This window comes from Cheilinus undulatus, linkage group 7 (genome assembly GCF_018320785.1).
Source record: "Cheilinus undulatus linkage group 7, ASM1832078v1, whole genome shotgun sequence".
In the NCBI taxonomy this organism is placed as follows: domain Eukaryota; kingdom Metazoa; phylum Chordata; class Actinopteri; order Labriformes; family Labridae; genus Cheilinus; species Cheilinus undulatus.
In genome coordinates this window covers 5,659,763-5,680,735 of record NC_054871.1, presented here as the reverse complement: position 1 = coordinate 5,680,735, position 20,973 = coordinate 5,659,763, and the positions used below count along the sequence as shown (strand labels likewise).

The 20,973-nt window shown below is 40.1% G+C and overlaps 1 protein-coding gene across 1 annotated transcript in view; it reads left to right on the top strand.

Annotated features, from left to right (window-relative positions):
• The first annotated feature begins 618 nt into the window (after positions 1-618).
• Positions 619-20,973, top strand: part of LOC121512420 (adenylate cyclase type 1-like) — a 107,403-nt gene continuing 87,048 nt past the window's right edge. The window contains exons 1-2 of the mRNA XM_041791686.1: positions 619-1,365; positions 9,299-9,448. Of these exons, the coding sequence (XP_041647620.1) occupies positions 751-1,365; positions 9,299-9,448 (765 nt within the window). The 5' untranslated portion in view covers positions 619-750. The remainder of the gene's footprint in view (positions 1,366-9,298; positions 9,449-20,973) is intronic.

Here is a 20,973-nt window from a genome sequence, read left to right as displayed (position 1 = left end):
TTTTAAATTGTTTATATGTTAACTTTTCTTTTTCTCTTATCTTAAGAACACTAACTTTATTTTTTTTAGTGCATGGTAATATTTTAAAATAGATTTTTTACATTTATATTTATTTGTTAGAATTTTTGAAATCTTAATTTTTGATTGTATTTATTTTAATTTCTTTCAAATATATATGTATTTTTGAAACACTTTAAAAATTATATATATATATTTTTTTGTTTTATCTTTCTATCTATACATACATAAATACATATATATATATATATATATATATATATATATATATATATATATATATATACACACACATTTTTTCTACTTGGTTATTTTGTACACTCATATATGTATTTATCTGTCACTTCATATATATATATATATATATATATATATATATATATATAATTATTATTATTATTTTTTTTATGAAATGTTATCCCATTTGAAGAACATCGCTTATTGGTTCCCTCCAGTTAAGCACATCTGAGAGAGAGAGAGAGAGAGAGAGAGAGAGGGAGGCGTGCTGCTGCACATTGGTCGGGCTACTTTTCTGACGACACACCAACAATCGTCAACCTGTGGATAGGGCGCAGCGCGGGGCTCTGCTGTCTCCTCTGACACCCTCTCCCCTCTGACACCGAGCCAACATCCAGGACGCATGAACTGGGAGAGGGTGCCGGGTTCGATTCCCCAGCGAGGAAGGAGAGGAACCCAAAAGTTGAGTGGCTCGTCGTGCGCCATCCCCGCTTTATGAATGGCCGGAACATGGAGGAGCTGCCATTCGAAAGAGTCAAGACCCGGAGGAGGAAGGGTCACTGCCCGGCCGGTGCACCCCTGGGCGCCATCGCCTGCGAGGACGAGTTCAACAGCCACGAGCTGGAGGCTCTCTTCCAGAACTACAACCTGAAGCTGGAGCAGACCGCCACCCTCAAAGCGCTGGCGGTGCTCATCGTGGCTGCGTCGTCGCTGTCCCTGGTGGAGCTGCTGTCCAGCCCGCGTCTCACCTTGTCCAAGGGCTCGTACCCGGTGCACTGCGTGGTATTCCTGTCGCTCTTCATTGTCACCAACGTCAAGTACCTGCAGGTGACGCAGCTGCAGCAGATCGCGAAGCTGGCTCTGCTCTTCAGCTTCACCTTCGCGCTGCTCTGCTGTCCGTTCCCGCTGGCGCTCGGCACGTCGGAGCTGGTGAGCGCCGGAGCCCCGGAGCAAGGCGTGTGGCAGCTCATGCTGGTCACCCTCGTGGCTTACATGCTGCTGCCGGTGCGGACGCTGCTGGCGGTGCTGTTCGGGGTTATGCTGGCTGCATCCCACTTCATTGTCATAGCGACGTCGGTCACGGGGAGGAAACAGAGGCTGTGGAGACCGGTGAGTGCTGCACCAGCATCCTGGACCAATTCTACACACAGTTCACCCCCACTTCACTTAAACCCCCATTCATAACAAGCAGGTCATGGGTCAAGTCCCCAGTCCCTTCGAAAACTATGGTCTAAGGACTCCTGAGTGACAGCTCTGGGTTAGGGGTCTGCAGTTTAACCTGGACGCTCCCAGCTGGTCTCTCCAGTAGCCTTACTGTAGGCAGGTAGTGCAGTACTCTATTGATCCCTGTTTACTTGCAATAATAGCTCACTACTTTTAATGAGGGTTGAAAAATAAGCCCATAACAACAGTCATATCTGATGTGGTGCAAAAAGTTCTTGATGGTAAAGTAAAACAGTAGTAACTCATCACCAATATGTGCCTCATTAAACCAACAATACAGGCTGTGGCAGCAAGTCTGTGTTTGATATAGAGACTAGAGTTGCATAAACACATTTACATACATATGTATTAATGTCAGTGAGGACATATGTACTGAATATGCAGCATTACATAAGATTTATGGGGCATGGGAAAGCATAAAGAGGTAATAGATGCATTTACAATCATAACAGTAACAAGAGCAATGTATTAGGGAAATATGTGATTTACAAAAGGAATAAGGATAAGAGAAAATACATAATATTTCCCATAATACATCTGCGTTCATACACAAGATATATTCAAGTCTCATTCAGCTGCCGCCTGCAGTGCATGAGTGGATTTGTTATAAAGTATGAATGTAGCGGAGCAGAGAAACAGCACTCTTACTCATCGGGCTTTCCCTGAAGAGGTCAGAGTTAAAACGCCTTCAGTGATCGATTTTGGCTGCAGGATACTGGAGTTGTAGAACTGAAAACGAGCGCAAAGTTTCTGCTTCACAGTAATGAGGCAGACGAGGAGCTGTCCAGCAGCTGGTGCTGAAACGGGATCTGCTGAGACACATTCACAAGTCGGTGCTCATTCTAGGGATGTTGGGTTTTTGATGATTTCTGATATTCCGATCTCTCCAAATTCACTTCAGCCGATACCGACATCTTCAGATCTTTTTTGTCTTTTTTTTTTTTTTTTTACAGTGAAGAAAACCAAGTCTCTGCTGCTCTAGAATTTAGACAGGTTAGGTGTGCTGGATGGCAGGATTAGATTTGACAAGACTTCACAGAAACGCATTGCTCTAACATCAGTTCAGACTCATCATTTGCAGATGGGCTGATGTTTGACAACAGAGTTGATTTAGGCCAAAATGGATGCAGCCCCTAATCATATACAGTCATGGACGAAAGTTTTGGCACCCCTGGAATTTTTCCAGAAAATACACCATTTCTCTCGGAAATTGTTGCAATTACAAATGTTTTTGGTTTACATGTGTTTATTTCATTTATGTGCACTGGAACAACACAAAAAATCTAAAGAAAAAAGACAAAATTGACATAATTTTACACAAAACTCAAAAAATGGGCCAGACAAAATTGTTGGCACCCTTTTAAAACTGTGGGTAAATCATTTTATTTCAAGCATGTGATGCTCATTTAAACTCACCTGTGGCAGTAACAGGTGCTGGCAGTCTAGAAATCACACCTGAAGCCAGTTAGAATGTATAAAGATTGACTCAACCTTTGTGTTGTGTGCTTGTGTGTGTCACACCAAGCATGGAGAAGAGACAGAAGAGCCCAGAATTGTCTGAGGGCTTAGGAGGCAAAATTGTGGAAAACTACGAACAATCTCAAAGTTACAAGACCATCTCCAAAGATCTTGAAGTTCCTTTGCCCACTGCGTAATATAATCAGGAAGTTTATAACCCATGGAACTGTGGCTAATCTCCCTGGATGTGGACAGAAGAGAAAAATGGACAAAAGAATGCAATGCAGGATAGTTGGAATGGTGGATAAACATCCTCAATCAACTTCCACACAAATTCAGGCTGTCCTGCAGACTCAGGGTGCAAAAGTGTCAGCTCGGACCATACGTGGTCATCTGAGAGATGCAGCGCTATGGCAGGAGACCGAGGAGAACCCCACTGCTGACAAAGAGACATAAAAAAGCCAGACTGAAGTTTGCAAAAATGTACCTGAGTAAGCCTCAGTCCTTCTGGGAGAACATTTTGTGGACAGATGAGACTTAGGTAGAACTTTTTGGAAAAGCATGCCATTCTACTGCTTACAGAAAATGGAATGAGGGCTACATAGAAAAGAACACAGTACCTACAGTCAAACATGGTGGAGGGTCAAAGATGTTTTGGGGTTGTTTTGCTGCCTCTGGCACTGGGTGCCTTGACTGTGTGCAAGGAATCATGAAATCTGAGACTATCAAAAAATTTTGGGCCACAATGTAGGGCCTAGTGTCCTAGAAAGCTGGGTCTGTGTCAGAGGTCATGGGTGTTCCAGCAGGTCAATGACCCCAAATATACCTCAAAAAGCACCAAGAAATGGTTGAAGACAAAGCGCTGGAGAGTTCTGAAGTGGCCAGCAATGAGTCCTGATCTAAATCCCATTGAACACCTACGGAGAGATCTTAAAATTGCCGTTGCAAGAAGCACCCTTCAAATCTGAGAGACCTGGAGCAGTTTGCAAAAGATGAGTGGTCCAAAATTCCAGTTGAGAGGTGTAAGAAGCTTGTTGATGGTTATAGGAAGTAATTGTTTTCAGTTGTTTTTTCCAAGGGTGTGCAACCAAATATTAAGTTGAAGGTGCCAATAATTTTGTCTGGCCCATTTTTTGAGTTTTGTGTAAAATTCTGTCAATTTTGTCTTTTTTCTTCAGATTTTTTGTGTTGTTCCAATGCACATAAAGGAAATGAACATGTGTATACCAAAAACATTTGTAATTGCAACAATTTCTGGGAGAAATGGTGTATTTTCTGGAAAAATTCCAGGGGTGCCAACACTTTCATCCATGACTATAAGATATGAGATCTCATAAAGGTTAATAAATTGTGCTAACTTTGTACACAACTTAAAGTGCAGAGAATAATTCGTATGGTCAGTTCTGTTTGATTATTTTAGGAAAAAGAAACACTAAGAATACAGTATGTATAACATCTGTTAATCTGGGCAGAGCAGAAGACTGATAGGTTTCAGCAAAGAGCTTACATCATTGTCGATGAATGACTAAGATGCATGTTCATGGATTTTCGCTCATACTTTAAACTTATCTTAGCAACACTGATATACATGCACGTTTATTTTTTTTTTTATTGCAAACAACTCCAAGTCTGTCCTGTACTAGAATTGATTTATTCCACTTGTTGAAACTGCCTGTTTGCTTTATAAAAAACATTAAACAGGACTAATGTTTGATTCTAATTCTACCATGAAAAATAAATTATTTTTAAATGTAGACTCTCAATGATGAAAACCAAAGCAAGTCTTTGTATTACAGCCACATTCATGGAAAATGCACTCCTACTAGTACCATCAAACCAGGTTTCATCTGCCTTTTTAGAGCTTAAAACAACACTGTAAAAACCTGCTGACAAATACTGAGAGGCACTGACTGCTTGATAAAAATGGGGAACATTTTATCAAACATATGCTTGGCAATGAATGACTAATCCTCCTAATTTAACAGCAGTTGTACAGGGTGCTTCTCTGAGACAATTCTGACATAAAAACCCTCAGAACAAGCCCTAAAGTTTGAGTAATATGGAAGAAATATTAAAATACATTTCAGCTGAGTTGGCTCTGTTGGTTAAGAAAGCTAAACTGCTACCGGAAGCTGCCGTTCTGTTGCTGTACCTCTCTGATTCCCAGAGTTGGGCCCATGGCCTTTAGGGAGTATACATAGCAATGTTGGCTAGGCTAAGAAAACTAATTTGTATTATTTGCCACAGTTAATTTGAAAGAGGACCTCCAGGTAAATGTAGTTATGTAATCAAGGCAACTTAAACAAAGACAGGAAATTATGATGAGTCATAAATCGCCCTCGACTTCACCTGTGACTCTTAAAGAGAGATCCGAACATCTCCCACATCCCAGTATGAGAGAGGTTTTTCTGTGTGGATATTTTGTGTTGATTTGTATAGTTAAAGGTGGGAGAGCTTGACATTTTTTGATCTACCAAAGGAAGGCCTGGCAGAAATCCTCTCTACCAACCTTTGCAGCTTACTTCTTATTATGAATTGAGCACTCTGTTTATTAATACTGCACTCCATACAGTGTATTTACCAAACAGTAAACCACTGTTCTAATGTCCATGATGAATACAGCAGCTGCATTCTAGTCATAGTAGCATCGTCCTCCTCTCACAGTGATGTAAAATGAGGACCCCTACTGCTCCTGTGAAAATCTCATCTCACTTAAATAAACTCAGAGACATCTCACTGGACAAATCAAAGTCATCTTCACCCTCTGATATCAAATATTTTACTGTTCTCTTTGGCTGTTTTCATTATCCAGGCAATTTCTTTTTTCCATGGTTAAGCTGATGGCATTACCTGCCAGTTGTTCCAGCTTTTGCCCAGATAGGAAGTGAAGGACTGTTAGTTTTAGAAAGTATAAGTTATTTGCAGAAGGAGTTAAACAGCAGTGGAGAGCACCCATTTGGGGGTGATTTCTCCATAGAAAAACACTTCCAAAGAGGCCTTTGAGCTACTTATGACTATGCCAAGCGTTCAAAGTTTGAAAACAAAACCATACTTAATTCTTAAACTACTGTAGTGAAACAATGAGGCAAAAAAAGAAAAGAAAAGAAAAGAAAACAAACTCTATACGACTTAAAAAAAGCCACCGTTTAAATCCTGGATGAGCAATGTCACACAACGCTCATTTATGGTTCATTTCCACAAAGCGGTCTGGTTTTGCCATGGTTTAGCTCATCAAACTCTGAACTTAGCCATGTTTCCTCAGCTGATGTTCATCCAGCCTCGCTTGTCCTGACAGGAAATCTGACTGTTTTTTAAAATATCCATATCATTTGGATCAGCTCAGTAGAGCTGTGCTTTTTTGCTCTTCATTTGGTTCCATTTTGGCTTTTTAAATGTCGATTAAATAACGACAAAGGGTGGAGGGAAGGAAACCGGCACTCAATTGGAAGCTAGCTAGCTACAGTGGCTAACATTAAAGAGCCGTTCTGTAGCACAGGCTCGTTCTTGAATGGCTCATCATAACTCAGTCACTAACCCCACAAGGTTTATTTGGTTGATAGCATACCACTGTTTCAATTAAAAGTTTGTCTGTGACAAAATGAGGTCTTTTTATATGTTAAAGGGGCTCAGCTAGCCTCTTAACTCAGTGCAAGTCTCCTCTTTTCTCTTGTCTCCCTCATCTAGAAGGTCTGCAGGACAGAGTAGGTTGTGATATTGATCGCTTTGTGTACTCAATGTATGTTGACTTTTTTCTGATGATAATTGCAGCTTACAAGTCCATTTAGAGCTGTAAAGCACTAATTTTCCTCAGGTCCTATTCATTCTCCTACTTCCTGACCCCCAACAGAATCATATGACTGAGAGTACGGACTAAATGCATAACAAAGAACAGTTTGTTGAAAAACTCTCTTAGCTTAGTTTTTAACCTTTATTGGGTTACTCACTTAAAGAAACCAGCTGAACATAAACTCTTGAAAAGTGCGAATACTGTCATGTTAGATGTCAGCGAGTCATTTTGTACATGCACTTCTGTATATTCCTTCATCTTTAACAGTGTTAAACAGTAGTTAACAAAAGAATCACTCTGAAGATGTTTCCTAACTATGAGTTATCATTTCAGGGGACCCCCCACGTAACTAAAGGTGGCTGAACACAGCCATGCACATTGAAGAATAGTCATGTTCCGAAAAGGCCGCCCATAAGGGGGGATAAAAGAAAGAGATTTCTGGGATCCAGCCAAACTGGGGCCCATGGAGTCAGCAAATTCATAGTCTATTTTAAAATTAAACTTTGATATCCTTGTTTTCTGTTTAATCTGAAAAATAAACACTCTTATCAAAGGAACAAATATCTTTTTTGTGCTGCAGTATATAGTCATCTTAAAAATGTAAATGGGTTAAAAATGTCAAAAAAAGATGGTGAATTGGAGTGTAAAATTTGCAGAAATGGGTTAGGAGTGTTAGAAATTGATAAAAGTGGCACAAAAGTTAAAAATGGGCACATAAAATAGTAAAAAGGGATTAAGAAGTGGCAGAAATAGGTTACAAGTGGCAAAAATGTGTGGAAAAATTTGATGAAATAGGATTTAAAAGTGGGAAAAATGGTTTAAACTTGCAAAAACTGACAGAAAAGATAGTGAAATGTAGTGAAAATGGGCAAAAATGTGTGTAAAAAGTGGTAAAATAGAGTAAATCATGGCAATAATGGAACAGCAGAGGCAAGAATAGGTGGAAAGTGGCCAGACTTGTTTAGAATTGGCAAAAAAGGCAGAAAAATGGTGGAAAGGGTTTAAAATTGACAATATGGGTTTAAAGTGGCAAAAATGTGTTAAAATTGGTGGGAAAAAGTGATAAAAATGGTTTAAAATTTGACAAAAGTGGCAAAACTGGGTAAAAATTGATCAAATTGTGCAGAATTTGATGAAAATTGGCAAATAGTAACAAAATTGGGCGGAAAAAAAAATCTTGTAAAAATTATTTGTAGTTTTAAAGCATCTGGCTACCCCCTCTAACTGTCTCGTGACCCCGACGAGGTCCCAACCCCCATGTTGGGAACCACTGATCTGAATAATCAAATTCAAAGTAAACACCATAAAATACTTCCCTTTGACTTCATTCGATAACTAATCAACACACTGTTAACTGTTTTGGAATTGTTTTCAACTTAATAAAATAAATTTAAACAAGCAGTTAAAACTATGATTATCTCTGATAAAAATTTTTACAGCCCTAGAAATAATCAAGAATCAAGAGCTGAAATGTAGGGATTGAAGTAACATAGTAGATTACAGTGAGGTATAAAGTTTTATGTTTCCTAAAGTTATACTGAAGAAATGAAAGTTCAGCAGGTGAAACAATCAATCAAATCCACACTAAAGGCTAATTCTTCCACCTCCTATTGATTTTTAGGCAACTAAAGATATATGGGCAAAGAGAGCGGATTGGAAAAGCATCAGAAAAATAAATGGGATTTAGTGAAACAGGAAGATATTTCTCCCACTTTTCAGTTCAGTTTATCGGGCATTGGCTCTCAGATTTATCTGCCTCATCAGAATCAAACATTGCTGTGATTCAGACCAGTCTCACTGACTTCAGCTGTAAAGCATCAAATGCATTTACATAATGTGTTAAATCAGCGCTTCTTAACCTTCTTGGCTTTTAACTCTTTGAAATGAAGCGATGTCATCTTGCGGCTTCTCATCACAGGATGAAACCACTGAGTAATCATTTATATATTTTTATTTTTGAAGGCCTGAGGAGGAAAGTGTGTTAGTAATGTGCTAAAACATGCCAGAGATTTTAGGAACGTCTGGACTAATAAGCTCAACTTTGTGCAGCAGAGTGGTTTATTTGCAGCAGCCACATATCGGTGGATTGCTTCCTCCATTTAGTTTTTCTTTTCGTTACATAACAAAGTGGAGTGAAGTCTTATTTATGAGGTGGTGGCTGTACAGAGAAAGTGCCATCCATCTGTCTGTGCTGGATTAGAGTGTTTCTTTGACCTTTAGCCACCTCTTTCAGGAATCGACGCCACAAAGTGACCAGAGTTCATCTTATAAATGAAGTGTTGGGCAGGATCAATAGCTCTGATCATTAACCAATAATGCTTTCCAGTCTGTCCTGTTACTGTAAAGCTTCTGCGCTTTAAATCACAACTACAAATCATGTCACAATCAATGCACTGACCTTGATGTCTGCCATTCAATCCGTGCTGTGGATTAATCACGGATTGTGGGGTCTAATCTCAGGATGTATGACTGAACACAGAAGAGCACATATGGACACCGGCGCTCCTCCAGGCTCACTTTCACTGTGTGGTCTCTGCTGCTTTGTTTGACATGTCTGTTCTTGTTTGTGTACAGCTGGTGGCCAACGCCGTGCTCTTCACCAGCGTCAACTTGTCGGGGGTGTTTGTGAGGATTCTCACTGAGCGCACCCAGAGGAAAGTCTTCCTGCAGGCCCGGAATTGCATCGAGGAGAGGCTGAGGTTGGAGGACGAGAACGAGAAACAGGTGGGGTGGGAATTTATGCACGAGCACAAACAAATTAAAATGCACAGATAGGTGCTTAAAACAGAGATAATTACTTTATTCTTAGAGTGCAGTTCATACAAAGATGAGCCAAGAGGGCATGCTGTCAAATTAGACCCCACAATAAAGATTAGAAAAAAGAAAAAACAAAGTCAATATGCCAGAAAAATACATGTTACATATCAACCCTAATGAAAGCCAGGAAAAAATAAATAAGTCTTTCATTTGTTTTGTTTTTTTTTAAGAATGCAAAGGAAGGTTGGTATCCAAAGATTTGATGGTACGGTGTTGCAAAGTTAGAGGACGGCTTTTTGCTTACATGTCTAGAAGGCCCAGTTAGAAAAAGCAATGGGTCAAACATTTGTATGTCTTATGTCAGACCTGTAATGTTAAGAATTGCAAAACAATACCACAGGTTTTTGTTTATAATGTTGCACAAAAATCTGTATTACTCAGTTTGACTCTCCAAATATTCCCTGCTTAAAAAACATTCAAACAAATAAGGACCTTATGCTTATTTTTCATACATAACCAGTTCAGTCCAGCATTACTCAGTGTCCTGAGACCAAAAAGGAGCCACTGCCTCTTTTGTTTTGTTCTTGCTAGCTCTCATTTGAAAACAGTCACACTTTCAGAACAGCTCCAATCAGGTCAGTGGAACTTGTCCTTGCCTCGCCACTCAAAATCAAGAAGGGGCGGGACTTTTTTCAGCTTTATCAGCAGCAATGGCAGAGGAGAAACTAATCTGGCTGGTTTTTCCAAAGTTGAAATTTCCAGGTTGACATATCAGGATGGGATTGTTTAACGTCTCTTGGTGATATTTCTGTAAATAAAGGAAAATGTGAAGTGCACAGAGCTATTTAGAAATTTTATAAGTACCCCCACGGAAGCATAAGTGACCTGTTGTGAAACTAGCAGCAAAAAACTGGCAGCTTTTGACAGCATTCCTTGCAGTTTGAACTAGGAAGGCCACCATTAACAGCTTCCCTGTCTCATTATGAGAACTTCTTCAGTAAAACCAAAACGCTCCTTTTACTATTCAGCAGGGTTGTTACCCGCAATTTCCACATAGGACGACTGTGCCGCGCCAAAACACCACAGGTTTTCTCTGCCCAAAGGCGAGCGACCTCGCCCACTGGAAGCAAGTCTAGAGCACTGCACCACGGCTGAGCCCTGATCAGCTCATAGAGATCATACGAGAACTGCGAGTTCACGCAGTAATACTATGTCAACAACAGATGATTTTACTTTTTGGGGTTAATTTATCATCCTTTCGGATACAGGTCCATGATAATATTGCTTCTGCCATTGGGTGAGTACGTTAGGAAGTTAAAAGGTTAATGTTTACTTAAAGGATCTCTCCGTGACCCTTTGCTCTCGCTGCAGGATGAGACGTAATGTTGATAAAGTGATGATTTGCGACTGGGAGTCCACGCATTGTGTTGTTTTTTGAAAGAACCGGATATTCTACGCTTGTGGCTTCCTGTTTGGAGCTTTCTGATTGACGGAGATTGACATGGTTTGCCAGCAGCCAGTGCTGAAAAAGATTTAATTTTGGGCCTATTCATGCCTTTATTAGACAGAGGAGGACAGTGGATGGACTGGGAAACAGAGATGAGAGTGGGGAGAGACATGCAGCGAGGGGCCACAGACTGGATTCAAAACCAGGCCGCCTGCGTACATGGTACATGCCTTAAACCACTCGACCATCTGCGTGCCCCCACATTTGGATGATTTTTAAAAACAGTGCAGAGATGATATCCATTGCATGGTCTGGGACCCCCCTTGGGGGCACGCCAGAGACTTCAGGAAGGGCAAGAGGCTCTGTCTGTTTCAAGGTTGCCAAAATTAGATTCCCTTTTACTGAAATCATGATAAAATACACATGAATAGTTCATACAAAGGTCCCTTTATAAGAACACCTATGTGTGGGGCAATTTTATAAAGATTTGAACATTGAAAACATTTAACTTTGATGTTTATTTTTGACACCCATTTATCACCTTTTGTTTATGGGGGTCCTCAGCTTCTTTACGAGGCAAGTTTGGGGGGCTCATAGCCAAAAAGTTTGGAAACCACTGATCTAGGAAACCTCTCATACCAGGGTTTGGCATCCTTTCCTATTCAAAGAGCCATTTTTGCCCTTACTCCTTTGCAGAAAAGCTTAAAACTAAAATAGATACAACTGCATACATATTTGATCATTTTTATATATAAGTGCTTTTCTCAGCCAGCCATTGTTACTTATTTTTATCCTTAGTACATATATAATAATAATTATTATTTATTTATTCACCCACATACACTTGTTGCAGTTAATGTCAGACAGAGAGACAGATGAAAGAATTGCAGACTTCATCTCCTCTCTCTGTCATAGGTTCAATAAACAACAGCATCCATGATCACTGGGTCAACAAAACGATCCGTAGGACATACCACAGCAATCACGATAATAGCTTAAACTATCCATGAGAGTAGAAAGAGGTTTTTACAGCCTTTCTCCCTCCTTTACTCTATAAGCGACAGATGTCAGCACCATGGACAGCGACACATTAACACACATGCTAGCTTCAAGAGGAAAAACAAGTAAGAGGCAACAATTTATGGTTCAGTAGTTACTTAACTTACGATTAACTGTGTCACTTCTTGTCGTGTATGATAGCACTTGTCTGGAAGGCATTTTAGCGATCACATTCAGAAAAAACTGTCACACAGACACTTTTCTTTGCTGCTGCAGTAGGTCCTTTGGTTCTTCTTCACTGCTCTAAAAACGGTAGCCTTTGCATGCAGTGCCTTTCAGCAGTGAAGAAGAATTGATTTCCGGTTTATAGTGCTAACATTTAGCATGGCTAAATGAAGCAAAATATAAAACTAAACCAAACGGTATCGGATCGGTGCATGAACTTAAATACTCACCAATACCAATACCTGCATTTTAAGCAGTATCGGACGTATATCCGATACTGGTATTGGAATTGGAGCAACCCTGGGGGGGTTGCTCCAATTCCGAAGGGGGTTTGTAACACTTGAATTTGGATTTTAAATGCATGATCTCTGTTTAATTTGTAATACTGTGATATCAAACTGTTACCGTCAAAGGCAAAAATTACTGTGTCAAGATATTTAGGCTGTTATGCCTGGCCTAAAATATGCTATGTGGCAGAAGAGAAATGATACATGAAGCAGCAGTAGTGGACTTATCTCACATGCATCACAAGCATGTGTTTAATGCAATAAAGAATATGAAAGGCACTAACAATGGACCTTTATTGACAGCGGTTAATGATTTAAGCTGACAATCCTAATTTCAATCTTTCAGTGTTAAATTCTACTTGTTGGACCTCTAAATCATGAAGCATCGTTGGATATTAAAAATGGTAAAACTAAGATGAGAAACAGTAAAAACATACTGCATACTTCCTTTTTCTTCTCATCTTGAGCACATATGTAAGTAAAATGTCCACAGACTTCCATGAAGTTGTTTCTTTTAGAGGTTTCAGGTGCCAATGTATTCTAACAACCTGCCCACAGGCACACAGTAACTATGACAGCAGCTATTTAAGGAAAGAACAATTACTGTGGCACATGCACCGGCACCGCCACACATTCCTCCCCCTCCCTGCACACCTACATGTAAGCGTTTAACAAAGGAGCAATCAGGAAACTTTCACACACAGAAACACTTTGTTATGTGCCGCACCCTCCATGTGCATGAAACCCACCTACACCTGTGGTTAAATAAAGAATTAATTACCCCGTGTATGTAATATGACTCCGTACACGTCTCGGCTTGGTTCTGCTGCAGAGTTGCAAGCGCACACTTTTAGCACCTGTGCTTTGTAGATTAGATGATGATACGCTGTGTTTTCCCCAGCAGTAACAGGCTCCCTTCTGACAGGTAATTACACAAGCAGATTGCTTTCATGGCCTCCATACTCCTCTAAAGGTCACAGTTTATCTGGGTGAGTGAAATGCACATGGGCCTCTGATTGGGATCCATCAACAGGCAGCAAACCAGGACTCCACCAGTAAAAAAAAAACGTCTTAGATTTACATTTCAGACTTCAAGCAGGCCTCTGGTTATCGCCCGGATGTTTTCTCAGGTTTTTGCCTGACTTGGATCCATAGGCTCTATTGATTCCTGAACATGTGTGGGCTATGTGCTGGATGTCTGGGTGGTAAATTGACTTCTCAGCTCAATAGCAATCTAAGACACCAGCAGCAACAGGCAGTTTCCTTTAGACCCGTGTGAAGAGACAGCAAACGACATACCTGACAATGATTGATTTTTACATTAAATAAATCCTCATAGACTAACAGCAAAACATGCTGGTCAATTTAACTGCAGCAAAACAAAGTGTACAACCTCAGTGCATCTTCTGAACCCTAGGTTTTTATCCTTTAGCCTTTAGTTTCAGACACAATCTCCTTAATGTAGGAGATGTGCATAGATGCAGAAGCCCTAAATGCAAGAATTGATCCTGAACCTGGTTAGGGTGTGGGTTAGAACACTCTAAGAAGAGTGCTAAGAGAGGCTATAGGGGACAGTAGGGCTCATTCACCAACCATTCTAAAGGAGAAATTTGTTCTTTAAACCTCCATACAGAGTTTTTAATAGGATTCAGACATTCATTAAAGTTTTCTTAGCGGTGATTTGGTCTATAAGAAAAAAATTTAAGAGCACACCAGAGTGCTATTACGTACATTGCAATAGAAAAATGGGAAATGTTTAATTTTGCACTTACCAGCACTCAGATGTTTGAGATTAAGAATTACACAATGAAATATAATTTTAGTTCTCTTTCACACATTTCTAAAATCAGTTTAACACTTTATATCACAGGTGTCAAATTCGCTCACAGAAGGGGCCGGATTCTGAATTAAGGTCTAACCTGAGGGACTAACAGGGTCCACATTAAACCAAACCCTCAACTTCATTTTCACAGGTAATACACTAAAGGGAAAAAATAAGCACTGATGATGAATGATTTCAAGATTTAAAAAGTTAAAATGATAAGTTAAAAGGCTCAAAATCTGAGATAAAAAGTCAAAATTAATAGTGTAAAAGGTCAAAACACAAAATTAGATGTTAATATCATGCTTTTAAAAGGCAAATGTATAAAAAAGAAAGTCATAATCATGTTTTAAGGCCAAAATACAACTTGAAATTTAAAACCGTGAATGTAAAAACTCAGACTTAAACACTCAGGTGAGCAAAGATGGTGAAACCTGTAGGTGGAGGGGTGAGAGGAATGGCCTTTCTCTGAACCTGAGCGGTGTAGATTGGTGCAGCACCATTCTACATGCTGGGGATGTGCATGGTTAGTCGGTAAAACGGTTAAAATTGTTTATCAAATTAAGAGTCGGCTAAACTAATTACCTATCATTTTTTATAAACATGGGCTTGTAATTTCGGTCTATAATAGCGGCTGCTGTAGCTTCAGTTAATGACCACTGCCTTCTGTCTGGCACGTCTCCTGATGTAAAACATGGGAAGCTCAGCAGTGGCTTAGCGGTTAGTGTGTAGTAAGAACAGTGTGCTATGACAGTTTTTTTTTTTTTTTTTTTTAAAGTGAATGGAAATAAAGTGGTATGTAGGCAGTTGAGGGTTAAACTCACGTGTTACTCACCCTAAGTGAAAAGAGGCCACACATGAAAGCACAATATTCTTTTTTTTTTTTTTTTTTTAAGGTTTTTTTTGGGCATTTTTGTGCCTTTATTTGATAGAGGAAGACAGTGGATAGGATTGGAAACAGGGATGAGAGCAGGGAGAGACATGCGGTAAAGGGCCTCAGGCCAGATTTGAACCTGGGCCGTCCACGTACATGGAGCGTGCCTTAACCATTCAGCCACCTGCACCCCATCAAAGCACAATATTAACCTGCAAAGAGGAACCAAGGCTGGTGGAGCTAGCTTTTAATGTTAGCAACGCTGTAGAGAGTATACCAGGCTAACGTCACACCCCCGCTAACACTATTAACCCTGTGATGAGTTTGACTGTTCTCTAAGGATTTTTCTCTCCTAAGACTAGTCGGTTGAACAAAATTAAGCATTTAGCCGAGTAGGGATATAGACGCTTAGGAACATTCTTTCTAAATGCATGCATTTATGCACACATGCACTACAGCATTCATAAAATTTCTCTTTCTTTGTAGGGAAGTTTCTTTTAATATTCATAAAAGATTAAAAAATATACATTAAAAATAGATTAATGCTGCATCTTACCACATAAAAGATTGTGACCATTTTCTGTTCCTTAAAAGTAAAACACTCTTTTATATCACTTATTTTCAAGTTGAAAAGCTCAAATCCAAGTGAAGTTTCAAGTCACTGGTTTTAAAGTCAAGTTGAGTTTTTAGATCTTTATGAAAGTCATGTGACTCCTCCTGTATTTATTGAGGTTTCATTGGTTGTTTTTCTTTTTTATCCATCTGGGCTGTTTTTGTGAGCATGACAGCTCAAGAACACTTTGACAGATTGTCTTTAAATGTCACTTAAAATGTTAAGACCTAAAGATGAACTGAATCTGTTTTAGAGGAACAAGGTCAAAGACAAAAAGCCTCTCCAGCTCTTCTTCTCGACCCACCTCTGTCCTCTCATGGTCCTTTAACCCTCAGACCCTCCTAGATCTCTTTTAGGGCTTTTTGATTTTATTTTTTTTCCCTTACTTTGGCAGTTATCATGCTAAAATGATGATATCTGACAAAGATGTTCATTTTTTAATGAATTTTTGAAATATCATTATCCACAATGTGTTGACAGAATTTTCCACTGTGTAGACAAAAAACTCACACTCTCCCTCCTAAAGCCCTTTTAGGCCACATTGACTTCCATTAAAACCACTTACTTTCATTCTACTGCCACTGCAATACAGAAATAAGAAATCCTGTTAATTCTTCTGTAATTCTGTCATTCAAAGGAAGAAAAATTTGCACACCAAAAGAATGCCGCCAAATTTCGCCATTTTTCAATGTTTGCAGATAGGCATTATGGGAGATAGTGACCTTGTTTAAACTGATAGGATACATCAGTGACTATAGGCCAGTGGAATTAATTATTTCAACTTAAACTATTTTGGGTGTTTTCTATGGATGTCAGAGTCTAGTGAAAAATTAAACTTATGAAAATGAATTCACATGTGCTATACATGACGAGGACTGGAGTTAAGGACCAAAAAAAAAAAAGAAAAAATTCTTTCATGTTTATTATTTCTAAATATATTCAATGTCCTAAAAGGGTCCCTGCACAAAAAAATCTGCTTTCCATTTTTCAAATAGAATTTTTTTTTGTGTGTGTCAAAAAGTGTGGCATTATGTAAATAAACTGGCATTTATAGGGTTAAAATTTGAAAAATAATTTGCATTTGCTATACATCACAAGGACTGGAGTAGAGGACCAGAAAAAAATCATTCATTTTTAATACTTATAAATATATCCAATGTCCTAAAAGGGCTTTAAGAGGGAGAGTGTGATTTTTTTCCAAGGAGGGCTTGAGGGTTAATCGTATACTTGCAATTAACCGCCATGTGGTGGTTCTAGCTCCTTCATTTTCTCTCATTATTTTCAGCTAAATGTTACTGCTTCTTCAAGCGATATGTGATATTTTTTTCTTCATCCTCTAATTTTCATTTTCACTTAGTGTAAAGATGCTGGACTCCTTCAAAGTGGACTTCTTCTATTCAAAGATGCAGAGATTTTGTGGGATTTTCCCCTCCTCGTTATTCTGCAGGGCAGAATTATTAATGTTAACGTGAGGGAAAGTGAGCGAGCGGTTCATTAATAAACCTCTGTGAGGAGAGCCTTATTCAAACACAGCACAGAGTGAATTAAACCTGCGACACATCAGACGGATGAAAACCACTGATGTGCGATTAAAAACACGTTTAAGGAGGAGAAATGGAGGAGATTAATGAGGCTGCTCATTTAAATATTGAAATAAAGCACCTTCACACTTTAGCTGTGATTTGTCCTCCACCTGATTAACATGTGTATGAGAGAAAAAGCTGACACAGAAGCACATATGTACAAACAACCTGACTCACACCCTCTCATCACAGTGTGTGAAGGCTGTTTGTGGAAGCTGTGCTCCGGTTTGTGTTTGCAGGTAAAGAGCAGCCGTCTGAGTGGATGAAACAGAGTTAGAGGGAGACACAGGAGAGCCCTGGCTGCTTTTATACGCCGGCCTCTCTGCGTCCATTCAGCAGAGATGATTCACTGTGCTTTCACGAGCGTTTGACATCCTGTTACAGTCGTTCTTAATGCTGCTGTAACTGAGACCATTCACACAAACACACAAACAGGAAGGCTGATCTGAGTGGATGATACTGCTGCCGCTGAGGAGATGAGCTGATTAATCCATTCAACATCTATTAACCCTTTAGATCTTACACTCTGGCCTCTGGAATAGGAAGACTTAGCTTACTAATTTACAAGATATTTCTGTATGAGAGCAGATCTGTAGGTGCTGGGCTCTGGGTGTTTGAAGAAACCTGGTTTTCATGAATAGGACAGATAGACTTGTATCATGCTGTAAACTGGATTTCTTACCCATTTTTGCTTGATGTAGATCCAGTGTGATTTTTCTGTTGTATGTTGTACTATGGACATTATTTCCCAAAAATTTTTAAAAGTGGACTCATCAGACCCCAGCACCAACTTCAGGTCTGTCCTCTGATGAGCTTGGGCTCAGAGAAGTCTGCAGGGCCTCTGTTGTGGTTGATACATGGCTTTGGCTGTTCACAGATTCAGCAATAATCTGTTAACTATTGTCCATGAGGCAGACTTTAAAATGCCAGATTTTGGTACCACTCAAGGTGGCAACAACTCTGTAAGAATTTTTGAAAATGCCCATGTCTGTAAATGCTATTTTAGCATTACAGACTCTGCTTAGTGGAAGTTGGGTCATCAGGAAGGGGACTATCGCCTTCTGTAAAATGCACAACATGACTGCAGATGAGTCAGGCAGCCTAAAACTGGTCTAGGTCTTAAGACGTTAGCTTACATTTTTAGATGCAGCAACAAACTGTGTATCAAAATCTGATACTGACCAGTACCAACACATCCAGTACCTACCAGACTGAATTACATCACAGATATCGACACTTCATTTCCACCCCGTTAGACCCCAAATGAAAGGCAAGAAATATGTTGCAGAACTTTTGTGATTTATGTGCACGCTTTATTTCAGCTGAGTATGAATGCCTCTAAATTTTGCTGTCTGGAGTAATGTCTCTGCTCTGCTTGCATTTTCCTACCAACAAGATAATCACATCGATCGACACTCTATTGTTTGTCTCTGACGCAACACCAGAATATGAATTTTGCTCAAGACTCTTACATTAAAAACGTTACACTGACTTCGTTTGCTTATACTATGCTCTACTCGAATCTTCTAAGATATGTTTTTGGGCTTTTATGCTTTTATTTTTATAGTGGAGAACAGAATAGAGTGAAAAACAGGGATGAGAGACTGGGGGAGAGACATGGAAAGGAGCCGGCAGTCTGGACTTGATCCTGGGATGTTCCTGTAGATGGTTCGTGACCCATCCGCTGAGCCATCTGTGCCCCTCTACTGACATATTTTACAGATATTTCTTGTGAATCCTTTATGATACCCAGGCAGCATTTATTTTTCCCAACAACTTTCAACAAACTTTAATTCTCCCAAGACTATTGATTCAAGCACTGATTAGGCACCGGCACCATATGAAATGTATCAATTTAAGTCAACATGAGTCTGGTCTGATCAACGTTCCTGCCCTTTCACTGGGAAGCTTTCTGTTGCCACTGTAACGGGGTTAAATACTGCTACTGCTGTGCACATGGTGATTACTGTTAGCTACCCAAGATGGCAGCACGTATGTGAGTGTGGAAACGTCTGGTCCGATCCCGATTGAGTTTTCGTAGTTACGCTTATCTGTGACCAAGAGGCACTTTACGTTTTGTCCGCCGCCTTTTCAATATTGTAGCGTGGCTATTTATGCTCTACTTAGTTTACTTATTCAAGTCATATGGCTCATAAGACGTTGTGTCTTATCTGTGCTCTGTGCTACGGCGTTCATCCATACGGGGCTGAGCTGTCATTCGGTGAGCTTCCTCCCCTGCAACCACAAGTTGCTCTTCTTGAACTTTGCTGGGATCCGTTCTGGTTCGTGGGTCCTTCATTGAGTGTCCCTACACGGTGGATCGTCGTCAGTCAGCCAGCGACAGTATTAGCCGACCAAGTTGGTGGATAACCCGTGCAGCTTAGCCGGTGTGGGCTAGTTAGCCGGCTGGCAGTCCTGCTGAGACCGATCTATGTGGATGTGTGGCACGAAACGCTGTCAACTGCTGATCCTGCTCCGGTGAGTCTGCTTTCCTGGCCGCAGTTCACTGGGTAGAGGTTCCAACGAACATTCGTTACCTGCTGCGTGGATATAAGACACCTCACTGTAGGAGCTGGTGACTGCTACCTGTGAACGAGGAGCCTCTCTTTCCTGTCCTTGAATTCAGAGTGGTTCTTTTTATGGATATCCTGTTCCGTGCCTATTTGGATAACCCTCATTGAGTCTGCCGGAGCCCTCTTCAGTGGTGGATTATCGCTGGATACTTTCCATCATGCTCCCATTTACGGTATTGTACATCATTTGTTTACATTTTGTTGTGGTATCTCCTCCTGAACCTGGCAACCCTCAGCCCGCCGCTGGGTTGCCAGCATTGTCTCAGAATTCGCTAGATTGCGGTGGGTGTACACTTGTCCTGGGAAAATCAACTTTCCCGCTGGATCTCCGTGCAAGTGCTTCCCAGTGTAATAATGTATTGGCGTTTGATGTTTACAAATGGTTTCTCAGAAGCAAGGAGTCACCCTGCTTATACTATCTTTTTATTCTGGGAGAGCATTTTTTATTTCCTATTACCTCTTTTGACACCAAAATGTTCTCTCCCAGTTTGCAAACGAACTCAAAAGGAAACAAATTAAAGCACAAAATTTTAATTATGTTGTTGCTACTGGTCTCAGGGAATGTTGAATCCAACCCTGGTCCTAACACTCTGGATCAATGTCTTACGCCAGCTGATTTTAAATCCTGATCTGGTCTCGGAATTATACACATCAATGTAAGGAGCATGCTGTCTAAACTGGACATGATACACATCTGGATTAATTCTACCAATGCAGACATTGTTGTTCTTTCAGAGACTTGGCTTACTAAATCTGTGCCTGATAAGGATATTTGCAGAGATGGTTACAATATCTTTCACTCTGATCATCAAAGAAAAGGAGGTGGGGTGGCGATTTATATCAAGAGCAGCTTTGGAGTTAAACCAATGCTTGCTAAATCTGTGAGCAAAGAATTGGAGATGTTGGCCCTTGATGTGGAGATATCAAAAAACCATCATATAACACTTGTAGGATGTTATAGGCCCCCATCTGCACCTAGTAACTCACTGGCTGCTCTTGTGTCTCTCTTGAATGAGCTGCAATCTAATGAACTTGTGTTGATTGGTGACCTTAACTGGGACTGGCTTTC